Genomic DNA, 12,828 nt, shown 5'->3' on the forward strand with positions numbered 1-12,828 from the left:
CAATTAGGAAGGTTGCTTAGCAATTAAGTGGTTTTCTAGGACTGAAGAACATTGTGGAATTAATACTATATGTTTCAAGAACAAAGAAAAGAGAGAACCCTACAGGGTTTGGGGCTGTTACACCAATTACTGCTTTTATCAAGTAATGCCTAATGCCTCCAGGACACTTAGCAAACGATTTTAAGATTGATTTTTGTTACCAGGGAATGCTGTAGTGCTGGCCTCTAGGACTTCCTGTGAGGATAAGAATGTTCTATGTCAGGGATTTCCAAACCTTGGGCCACAGACCTGCACCAGTCTGTGTTCTGTTAGGAACTGGGCCGCATGGCAGGAGGGGAGTGGTGGGCGAGCAAGGGAAGCTTCATCTGTGTTTACAGGTACTCCCCATTGCTCTCAATACTGCCTGAGCTCCACCTCCCGTCAGATCAGCTGTGGCATTAGGTTCTCATAGGAATGCAAACCCTGTTGTGAACTGCACATGCGAGGGATCTAGGTTGTGCGCTCCTTATGACAATCTAATGCTGATGATCTGTCACCGTCTCCCATCACCCCCACATGGGACTGTCTAGTTGCAGGAAAACAAGCCTAGGGCTCCATTGATTCTACATTATGGTGACTTGCAGAGTTATTTCATTATATAGGACAAGTAATAATAATAAAGTTCGTAATAAATGTAATGCGCTTGAATCATCCTGAAACCACTCCCGCCACTCCACTGGTCCCTGGAAAAATTGTTTTCCACGAAACTAGTCCTGAGTGCCCAAAGTTGGGGTCTACTGCTCTGTCTGTGCTATCCAATATGTTAGCCACCTGCCAGATGCAGCATTCACATTGTTATGTGCCCCTCACCACCAAAAATGGTTAACACTGTAAATGTTATGATGTCATGCATATTTTACCAAAATACAAATCTGGGGTTCCTCAGTTTCATTGTGACAAGTACTCAACAGCCACATAACATTCACATTGTTATGTGCCCCTCACCACTAGCCATGTCCAGAACCTTCTCATATTCCCCCACCTGAAACTTCATACCCATTAAACAAGAACTCCCTATTCCTCTCTTCACCTAGCTCCTGGAAAGCACTATCCAACATTCTGTGTCTATGAATTTGACTTCTCTAGAAACCTCATAGGAGGAGGATTTGAATTTCTAATTTTAATTATTTTTAATTTAAATACTGTATTTGGCTAGTAGCTACCTTACTGAATGGGGGTCCCGAGCCAGGGTGGGCCTGAGAGATGTCCTCCTCTCACAGACTTGGCATCTGCTGTGTAACACAGTCCAAACCTGCGACATCTAGTCCAGGGCCCATTTTTCAGGCCTTCATGGCTTGGGAGAGTGCTAGCCAGAGGAGGGTGACTGAGAGGCATAACTCACATCAACAAGCATCTCTTTAGTGATGACTTCTCAGAGAACGATATGGCTCCTGAATGCTCAGATCTGGATTCTTTCCACAGACAGTGTGTTCGAGGAAATCTCTCTCTCCGCACTCGAAGTCCTTGCTTGTGATGTGGCATTATATTGGTGTCTGGCCCCCGGGACTGTGTGAGAAGTAGCAAGACTGCATTGTTGAGTGTTTTGCATTTACCAAAAGCTGTCCCCTCAGTGAGTGGAGGGATGCAGTTAGTGCTCTCTTTGGAAGAGTAGCATCATCTGTGAATCATAAATCACATTTGAGGTGGAAGTGAAACTCCTCTAATTAACCGCTGTGAAAGCATCTCACCCTCATTCTCATTTTGTGGTTTCTCCAGTTCTGGACTTCAGTGATCCCTTCAGCACTGAGGTGAAGCCGAGAATCCTGCTCATGGGCCTGAGGAGAAGCGGCAAGTCGTCTATTCAGAAAGTTGTCTTTCACAAAATGTCTCCCAACGAAACCCTGTTCTTGGAGAGCACTAACAAGATATGCCGGGAAGATGTTTCCAACAGCTCCTTTGTCAATTTTCAGATTTGGGATTTCCCAGGACAGATCGACTTTTTTGACCCTACGTTTGACTATGAGATGATCTTCCGGGGGACAGGAGCACTGATATTTGTCATTGACTCCCAGGTAAAGCTCAGTCTCGGGGCTATGATGTCCCGGCCAGTCCCCTCCACACCGCCCCATGTTTTTGGTTTGGTTTTTAAACTCTGGAATAGGCCCATCTGCCAAACAAGTGTTTCTTGATCAGGGCTCTCAGACTTTGCAAAAGAAAAAGGGCTTCAGCCTTGACTAACAGTCAACCCACTGAACATTAGGGAACCATTGATACTTCAGCAAATCATAGACCTAGGAAACCCCACTGATGGAGGGGCCCATTCAGGCCAAACATGTCATCCCCCCTATGGTGCCCTTGGTCAGCATCTACAAAAGATTACAGGTTCTCTGCAATGAAAACATGTATATAAGTTTACATTTTAAACTCTTTATTTTTCCTATGAAGTTCTAGGTGTGAAAAATTTTCTGAAACATTATAATTTTTGCTTGACAATATATATTTCATAATTATTAAATATAAAAAGTAAAATTTGAGATAAAGAGCTCTCTTAAGATGGATATTTGATATTTTGTCCACTTGATGGATCCATGCTTGAATAAGACAATATTTGGCATGAGTTCTATTTTTTTTAATCTAGTTAGAAGCACCGAGAAACTTTGTTCACTTAAGTAAGTAGGTGGATATGAGGTGAGTTTTGTTCCAGATTCGTCCAGCTGCTTAGATTCCTTCCAAGTTACATCCCCTAAATTACTCAGGTTCCCATCACGAAAAATTATTTTTAGTAGTTTGTCAACAGGCTTCCAGAGTAGGTTCTCCTTCCACTTTTTTAGAAGCAAAGAATTGGGAATCCGTTGGCTGGTGACTATTCCCAGTCACAAGTCATTCCTTTATCAGGTTATCTTTTCCAGCATTCCACACTGGCTCCTTGGCACCCTGGATTTTTTAATACTCTGGGGCTTTTCTACTGTCATTGGGGTAAAGGGGAGGAGGCAAAGGGAGACAGTAGGACCACAGGTGCGTGTCAGGCAGATACATTTTAGGAAGGAGATGTGCAGCAGGATAGGGGTATTGGTGCTTTCCAAACTATCCATGTTTGGGGCTCTTACAAAGTGCCTAGGACACATGGCCCAGCCTGAAGGCTCCCCAAGGGCTCCCTTTTGCAGCTGGCGGGGGCGGGGGGAATAAATGGCATCAGCCCTTCTCAGCATGTGCTGAACCAACTCTGAGGTTCAAGTTGTGCCATTTCCCTGGAACTGTGGACCCACAATGAGACAAGTTGGCCAGCTACAGGTGTACATCACCTGGCTAAGCACACCTGGCCCTTCTAGGTAGGGCTGCGGTGTTACAAAGACTATTCCTGATAATATGGTTCTGAGCCCGTGCTAGAGAGCCATCCTCTGGGTAGACTCCCCTTGCCTGAGAGGATCATACGTTCATTCAGGAGCTAGGTGCCTGTTTAATATAATAACAAAAGTTTCAACTAAGCTTCTCAGTCCCAAGCGGCTGCATTGTGTTCTTGTATGGCTGTGGGAGCATGGCTATATGGTTAAAGGGGTTTTTTCTTTCCTTTTTGGTAGAGGTGTGGAGGAGGGAGACTTCAAATCCAGTGCCTGATCTGTGATCACCAGTTTACTCTCTTGCTATAGGCCCCCCAGAAACGCGTGTGTTACCTACACCATGTCCAAGGTCTGCTGTTAGCAGCTGCTTTCCTGACTGTCCCACTTGTACTGACCTGTTTTCTGGACCATCTGTGGTCTTGGCAGTATCCCCTGCCTTACTGTCTCAGGTCTGCCAGCACCATAAATTAGGGAGCTTAGAGCCTGAGGGGAGCGGAGGGGGTATGTGCACACTGCTGTAGGGAAGGGGAGGCTCCAGGGATGTCATGCTCATCTGTCTCTTCTCACCTCCATTTTTCTCCCTAAGTCACGCAGCAGCTGTTTCTGTAGTTGTTGAACTGGGTAGCTGTAGTAGTCCTTACCCATGGGTGAGTAGATTTTCAACCAGATGACTCATCATTACAAGACAATGGGTTAGTAAGTACTTACTTAAATATCATGTTGTGCTTATACAGCAATTTGTATTTATAGGAATTCAGATGTCCAGTGTAATCTATTTTAGGTGTTTGTAAGCTGGCTACAATGTGGCTAAAATAGGTTTATCTGCCTATTTTTAAATTAAAAGCAAACCTTCAGTTTAGGTTGGTAAATGTGCTTTTTATTTTAATTTTGTTTCTCGAGGTTTTTCTTTTTTTCTTAGACGAGGTCTCACTATGTTGCCCAGGATAGAGTGCAGTGGCTATTCCCAAGTGTGATTATAACACAGCCTTAAACTCCTGGGCTCAAGTGATCCTCCTGTTTCAACCTCCCAGGTAGCTGGGACGACAGATGCATGCTACTATGCTTGGCTCTTCTCTTGGGTGGTTTTTTTTGTTTTTGTTTTTAGCTGTGGGGGAGAGAAAGGTATAGGAATGTTTGAGAGTTCATTTTCTAAAATTATACTTTTTAAAAAGAGTAAGAGGCTGGACACAGTGGCTCATGTCTGTAATCCCAACACTTTGGGAGGCTAAGGCAGGAGGATCACTTGAGCCCAGGAGTTTGAGGCTGCAGTGAGCTATGATTCTGTCACTGCACTCTAGCTTGGGTGACAGAGCAAGACCCTATCTCAAAAAGAGAAAAAAAAAACACACATAAAAATAAAGAGTAGGAAAAACATTGTTGAATGCTGTAATTTATTTAAAATAAGGAATAATTAAATAAGCAGTTTCAAAACCTAATATACTTTTCTGTTGGAAGCAGAGTGTAAAAATCATGTTTGCAGGAATCTTAATGGGTTGTGATTAGAAGCACTGACAGGAAAATCAAAACTTCAGGGAAGTGTCTCTGCAGCTCTTGAGTGTCCTTTCCTTTATTTCTAAGCAGTGCTGTTTTGGTCTCACACCTCATATTTTTTTGTTTGTAAATTCCTCACAATCACAGAATTGCCAGATAAATATATCCCCAGGGAGAAAATGTGTCCTCACAGAATGTCATGAAATAAAAAAGAATGAAAGCAAGAGTGGTTCCCATGATCTATGGTGACACCCCAGCCCCTCTCCGCAGCCTACAGAATGCACCATTTCTCCTGAAGCCATTGCACATGTGCCTGTGGATCCAAAAGAGAGTTTCTTCTTAACCTGTGCTGGTGCTTGTGACCTGCCCATAATTCCCAGATCTACTTTCAGAGTAAAAACTATGCAGTGTATTTCACCTTAATGTCTGTTTGTCATAGGAAGTAATAAACAATGGGAAAAATCACCTGCAATCTCTCTGCTCTAACCAATCAAGTATTTTCTTCTTTTTAGTCCTTGTAGCTACATGCTGCTTTATCAGTTAGTTGGTAATCAGAACATTTTATATGCTTGGCAGGAAGGTTAGAATAGCAATTTCCAGTCTTTGGAGATGTGATTCTCTCTTGACATTGGGTAGTTTTGCTCACAGACATGTTCCTTTAACTATCCTCCTTAAAGACAGCAATAACACTTTTCTTGAGGTATAATTTACACACAATAAAATGCACTCATTTTAAGTGCACAGTTCAACAGGTCTGACAAATGTGTATACCGTATAACCACCTCTCATTAAAGATATAGAGTATTTCCACTACCCCAAAGGTTCCCTTGTGTTCTTTCTCAAGTGGTCCCCTGAAACATTCAGCCCCAGGCAACCACTGAAGTGCTTTCTGACACTTCAGTTTGCCTCTTCTAGAATTTCATCTATGTGGGACCTACAGTAATACCTTTCATTTTTAATGCTTAATCTGCTGACCCAGTGCCTGACATCCACCTTTCATTTAATTTTTTAGAGACAGGCTCTCACTCTGTTACCCAGGCTGGAGTGCAGTGGCACGATCTTAGCTCACTGTAACCTCAAATTCCTGGACTCAAGGAATTCTGCCTCTGTCTTCGAGTAGCTGGGACTACAGGTGTGCACCACCAAGCCTGGTTTTTTATGTATATATATATATAAATATAATCTTAGGCTTTGTATATGTATATTTTTAGAGATGGGGGTCTCGCTGTGTTGTCCAGGCTGGTCTTGAAATCAAGCAGTCCTCTCCAGTAGGTGGGATTATAGGTGCAAGCCACTGCTTCTGGCTTTTGTTTTTTATTCTAAACAACTCTTTAGAGTGTTAAGGATAGGAAGGACTCCTGTGGGTAACACCCCCCATGGACACCGAGGAAGGAGAACTGTCCAGACCCCAGGCACAACTAGTGCCTGAAGAATATCTTAGTTTATAGTGTTATTGCTCAGCTGTTTCCTTTATATAATCCTTCATATATAATCATATATTAGTTTATAGAATTAGTGCTTGAAGTGTAACTTACTGCTTACATATATCTAGCATACTTAGTTCTATATAATCTTTCCATATAATCATATAGGTATTGTAGTCGGAGCTGTACTGACACATTTAGTGCTGATTTATATAATCCTTCTATATAACCATATAGTAGTTTGTAGTAGGAGAAATGCCTAGAGCAGTCACAGAACAGAAGCAGTACATGGGAAAACAGCCAGATCAGGAAGAGAACCAAAGATCCAGGCGGTGGCGTCCCTGTCTGAAAAAGCATATGCTGTATGGCAGGTTTGGAGCAAGTGCCTCTCCTCCTGATAAAGGAATTGTAGTACCTTGCAACCAGTTCCTATGGAAAGTAGGCCTCAGGCCTGAGATCCTGGAAGTCACCGAGGGAGAAGAAACCCTCTGGTGTGACCAGTCACCGTGGCTGTACACCCTGTCAGTCTTTTCTTGCTTCTGTGCTAGCTCAAAGAATCCTCCCATAAATATCTTAAGAGAAGAGCACAAGTCTATCAGCTCCCACTGCATTAAGCTTACAGTATCCTTCTATTAGAAATCCTTTGACGTCTCCAGCCCCCAGATAAGAAGTGTTATGCACGACACCTGTTGCACGCAGCCCACCTCCTTGCCTTGGTGACCTAATGGGGGTGATCCCTTTTCTGTACATGACCCTCTACTACTGCACACGGCACAGCCCCCTGCTGCGCACGGCCCACCTCTCTGCCCAGGTGACATAATGGGGTGGTCCGCTCGCTTGTAACTCACGCCCTATTACTAAATCTATAGATGATGATCTCACTCATGACCCTGCCCCCCGCTTGTACCTAATAAATACAGATGCTCTTGGGCATTTGGGGGGTGCCACTGATCTCTGCTCACAGGTAGTGTGGCCCCCTGAGTCCAGATGCTCTTCACCAGTTCTTCAGTGTCCTCTCTTTTCCTCTTGGATCCTGCACCTCAACACAGCATAAGGGACACCCCACGATCCAGTGGGTCCTCCATAGCCCTACATCTGGCACTCAGCGTGTGGGTGCCCTACAGACTCCTTTTGCTGTTTTTTCCTCTTTATAGTTTCCTATTTGTATAATTTATATTTGGCTTATCTAGAGACTAGGGATATATTTTTGTTGATGTTTGGAGCATGAAAGAATGCCAGAAAACATCCCCAATTATATAGGCTTTCTGTATTTTCCAGGTTTGTAGTCATAACTGGGGGGAAAAGGCATTTAGATTCTGTCCTACAGAGCTCTTTCCCCCCCCTTTTTTTTTTGGCATAAAAACAAGACCTTTTTCACACCCTTAAATTGGCAATAAATAAGAGATCCGACAACACCAATTGCTGGTGAGGGTCTGAAGCGTCAGATGCTATTACACCCTTCCAGGTACAGTCAAGGAACTCCTATCTATGACCCAACAAGTCACCTTTCAGAGTAAGCCAATGAGACTGTATATCATTGTAATCACATATACATGAAAATATTTACAATGTCCATCAGGAGGCAAATATATGATAAATTATAGACCATCCATAAAAGGAAGTTTTATAGAGCCATTAAAAGGAACTACTGCACTATAGTTATGTACTACATAACATTCAACATAGATGAATCTCACTGACATAGTGTTGAATGAAAAAGGCAAACTATCCATACAACTGAATATTTCTTTCCATTTTTAAACAGTGTAAATGAATTCTATGTGATGTTTGGGGATGTCTGTGTCTGTACTAATGTATACATGAGTGAGAATAAATACTAAACTTGGGATGGTGGTTGTGTCTAGAGGATGAGCGGGTAGAGGGATGGCATGGGTTGGGAGGATGAGGAGAAACACAGAGGGCTTTGGTGTAAATGTTTTCTTTTTTAAACAGATAAATACGCAGGTGTTCATTATATAGGCATGGGAAGAAAAAAATTAGTATTGTGTTGTTTGGGGCAATTACTCTAGACCAGGGGCTTTTTCTGTAAAGGGCCAGATGGCAAACATCTTCGGCTTTGTAGACTGTACTGTCTCTGAGGAGTTTCTCTAGAGGAAACTTATGCAACTCTGCCATTGTAGCACAAAGGCTGCCTTAGGCAATATGAAAGCAAATAAACACGTTCCAATACAACTTACTTTTAAGAAACAGGCACGGGGTCTGTGGACTGTGGTCTGCTTACTTCTGCACTAAACCAGCTCTCCAGTTCCTTCCCCATCCGCCCAGTGGCCCGTATCATGCCTCTTTCTCTAATTGTTCATTATAGTTCACAAAAGACTGGAAAATGTGGGAGAAACAGTATTCCAGGGAAGGTCTTATGTGGAGTGGGGTTTCTCTTCCTGAAACCACAACTCTAATCTTTGTGACTGTCATCAACCTTGGTCATAACTACCTAAATCAGCTGCATTTTTTTAGCCTTTCTTTTTCCTCTTTTTGTTAAGAGAACTTAAGTTTTCCCTCTTGAATTCTAAGAAGCCAGCTTGTTGAGGGGAGACTTTGCAACATATTTCGGGGGGTTGTAGCCACATGGTTTCCAGGTGAAGACTGTGTGTGGCGGGGGGGCTCAGGAAGCAAAGCGGCCTTCTCTCACAGGTGTTGCCTTTGGTCCTAGGACGATTACATGGAAGCCCTGGCCAGGCTCCACCTCACGGTGACCAGGGCCTACAAAGTGAATACCGACATCAACTTCGAGGTGTTTATTCATAAAGTGGATGGTCTGTCAGATGACCACAAAATTGAAACCCAAAGAGATATTCACCAGAGGGCAAACGATGACCTTGCAGATGCTGGATTAGAAAAAATTCACCTCAGGTGAGAACAGAAACCCCTTGAGGATCCCAATAAAGGATGGAAGAAAGCAAGTTTGGGGTTTGGAGTCAGCATGACTGGCTTGGCATGGGCAGTAATTTACCTTCTTTACCCTGTTTTGTGCTGTAGACATTGGGATAGGATTTGGGGAAAACGAGCTTTGCACGTGCTAATGCTAATCTTTAGTGAAAGCAGTGGTTTTTTGTTTTTTTAACAAATGGTCAAAGCTAAGGTTCTCCCCTCACATGAAAAACACATTATAGAAAACCCACGAATATAATTCTAGTAGTTAGTCAATGCTGAAGTTTACAGTTCTTAATAAAGATATTATCTGTAACTCCTATCATCTCAGCACGTTGGGAGGCCGAGGCGGGTGGACCACAAGGTCAAGAGATCAAGACCATCCTGGTCAACATGGTGAAACCCCGTCTCTACTAAAAATACAAAATTAGCTGGGCATGGTGGCACACACCTGTAGTCCCAGCTACGCGGGAGGCTGGGGCAGGCTTGAACCCAGGAGGCAGAGGTGGTGAGCCAAGATCACACCATTGCACTCCAACCTGGGTAATAAGAGCGAAACTCCATCTCAAAAAAAAAAAAAAAAAAAGATATTATCTGTAATTATAAGTAAAGGAGTAGTCTGAAAATCCAAATAGGAATACTCACAAAGGAAAATAACATCTCCATCCTTTTTTTTGTGGGTAGTATATGCATCGTTCATTTTGTAAATTGGAAAAATGGAAAAAATTAGTTGCTTCAATATCAAGAATATAAGTTACTAATGGGGCAACCTAAGAGGCTTGTGTAAAGATGATCTGGACTGGATTGTCTTGCAGAATGTCAGGAAGCTGGGATGGACACAGATTGCTGCAGTTTTAAGCTTGCCTGTTGGCAGATGGGAATAGACACCGTTCAGGCTTTTTGGGAGGTGGGTAGGAATGGCTTGTTTTTTACCGAGGTCACTGAATTCTGAAGGGGCTGGACTGTATGTGTTAGGACGACAGATACAGAAGGCAGATTACTGGTGCATTGACATAGCCTAAGGAGTCTATTCCTCATTCAAATGGAAAACATGATGAAATACTGTTTCCTCTTTCAGCTTTTATCTGACAAGCATATATGATCATTCAATATTTGAAGCTTTTAGCAAAGTGGTTCAGAAACTGATTCCACAACTCCCAACTCTGGAGAATTTGCTGAACATCTTTATCTCAGTAAGTAAATAATATACTCCTGTTTGAGTCACTTGTAGAATTTGAAAATAACATTGCAAGAGTGAAAAAGCTCTTATTTCTGATTGCTCCTATAGCATTCCAAGGTCATTTAAGTATTACTTTTAAAGATTACTCATATGTGTTGTTTTAGCTCCTTTAAAATTTAACTCCCTGCCCGGCTTGGTGGCTCACACCTCTAGTCCCAGCACTTTGGAAGGTTGAGGCGGTATGATGGCTTGAGGCCGTGAGTTGGGGACCAGCCTGAGTAACAGAGTGAGATCCTGTCTCTACAAAAAATGTAAAAACTAACCAGGTACGGTAGCACATACCCGTAGTCCCAGCTACTCAGGAGGCTGTGGTGGAAGGTATACCACAGGAGTTCGAGGCTGAAGTGAGCCATGATTACACCACTGCACTCCAGCCTGGGCATCAGAGCAAGAACTTGTCTCTCAAAATAAAAATAAACTACTCAAATGGATTCCTGCACTTCACTGGTATAATTGGAGTGTTTATTCAAGTTGTAGGCAATCTTTCAATATTAATAGAGCCCACCAGAGGTACGGAACATAAAACTTGGCTTTAGTGATAAGAGGCATACTGTTGAATAGCTTTTTATAAGTTTAACATGCTGTGACTGATGTGCTGAATGAACTCTAGGCACTACCAGCTCCAGGTAGGCTCTGCCGAGTTGAATTGAGGCAGACCTGTTGGCTGTACTCACGTTTAGTCTGTCTTTACACAATTTTGAGTGTGTTTGTTTAACATTTCTAAACTTATTTTTAAATTTACAGTCAATAAAAGTATTTTTACTTGGCCTTTTCCTAACTGCAGGTGTACATCTCTAAGAGTTAGGAAATACTGCCCAATTTGGTTACCTAAAATAAATAATTTGTGATAATTCTAATTCTACTTTTTCTTTCTTTTTTTTTGAGACAGAGTTTCACTCTTGTTGCCCAGGCTAGAGTGCAATGGTGTGATCTTGGGTCACTTCAACCTCTGCCTCCCGGGTTCAAGTGATTTTCCTGGCTCAGACTCCTGAGTAGCTGGGATTACAGGTGTGCACCACCATGCCCAGCTAATTTAGTAATTTTAGTAGAGACGGGGTTTCTCCATGTTGGTCAGGCTGGTCTCAAACTCCTGATCTCAGGTGGTCCACCCGCCTTGGCCTCCCAAAGTGCTGGGATTACAGATGTAAGCCACCACGCCTGGCCTCTACTTTTTATTTCTTGTGTAAGTCCAGTATAAAGAAGTTTATGACAGTGAAGTTTAAATTGTAATAAAATGGTATAATTAAAATTTTTAGTAACTTAATTTTTGCTCATTTGTATTTTACATTGAGAGTGGCATTCAATTTTGTGTAGTGATGACATGCTCTGAAATTGGCTGTTGCTTTAAGGCAGTATTTTTTTTTTAATTTCAGAATTCTGGAATTGAAAAGGCATTTCTATTTGATGTGGTCAGTAAAATTTATATTGCAACTGATAGTACTCCAGTCGATATGCAAACCTATGAGCTCTGCTGTGATATGATAGATGTGGTTATTGACATCTCTTGTATTTATGGGTAAGTACAACATGCTTAAAGGCCACAGTCAAGCCATCCTTCTTTCATAACCTTTGAGGCATTTTGGATTTACAATTACTTACTTAACTGTAGTATCTTTGTCTTAAATGACTGAAATCTTTAAATAAATATATCATTTAGCATGCAATTGAGCAAATGCCAGGATTATGCTAATAATCTTATTGCATGTATCATATCCTTTATACTATTTTTTTAGTGATGGGGTGTCCCTGTGTTGTCCAGGATAGATCACTCCTGGGCTCAAATGATCCTCCCACCTCAGCCTCTTGAGCAGCTGGGATTATAGAGATGAGCCACTGTGTCCAGCACCATTTAATTCTCAATTTCATGTGGCAGGAATTACATTTGACCCTTGAACAACACAGGAGTTAGGGGTACCAACCCTCTGAACAGTCAAAAAGCCACATATAATTTTTTTACCCCCCCCAGCTTAGTTATTAATACTAACAGTCTACTGTTGACTGGAAGCCTTACCGATAACATAAACAGTTGATTAACACATATTTTATATGTTTTATGTATTATATACTATATTCTTATATTTTATGTATTATATGCTATTTCTTATAATAAAGTGAGCTACAGAGAAGAAAATATATTAAGAAAATTATTATAAGAAAGAATATAGACCAGGCATGGTGGCTCATACCTAGCACTTTGGGAGGCCGAGGTGGGTGTATTATCTGAACTCAGGAGTTTGAGACCAGCCTGGGTAACACGGTAAAGACCTGTCTCTACTAAAATACAAAAAATTAGACAGGTATGGCAGTAGTATGCGCCTGTAGTCCCAGCTACTCGGGAGGCTGAGGCAGGAGAATCGCTTGAACCCAGGAGGTGGAGGTGGAGGTTGCAGTGAGCCGAGATCTGCCACTGCACTCCAGCCTGGGCAACAGAGCAAGACTTTGTCTCCTTTAAAAAAAAAAAAAAAGA

General features: G+C 42.2%; 1 protein-coding gene across 3 annotated transcripts in view; it reads left to right on the plus strand.

The window, feature by feature from the left end:
- Positions 1-12,828, plus strand: part of RRAGD (Ras related GTP binding D) — a 42,957-nt gene that overhangs the window by 17,767 nt on the left and 12,362 nt on the right. For all 3 annotated transcript variants that reach the window (XM_032275266.1, XM_032275265.1, XM_032275267.1), the window contains exons 2-5: positions 1,756-2,051; positions 8,904-9,103; positions 10,200-10,314; positions 11,735-11,877. In XM_032275266.1, the coding sequence (XP_032131157.1) occupies positions 1,756-2,051; positions 8,904-9,103; positions 10,200-10,314; positions 11,735-11,877 (754 nt within the window). The remainder of the gene's footprint in view (positions 1-1,755; positions 2,052-8,903; positions 9,104-10,199; positions 10,315-11,734; positions 11,878-12,828) is intronic.

Source organism: Sapajus apella, unplaced genomic scaffold, assembly GCF_009761245.1.
Source record: "Sapajus apella isolate SASKATOON/1434 unplaced genomic scaffold, GSC_monkey_1.0 scaffold6, whole genome shotgun sequence".
NCBI classification, from domain to species: domain Eukaryota; kingdom Metazoa; phylum Chordata; class Mammalia; order Primates; family Cebidae; genus Sapajus; species Sapajus apella.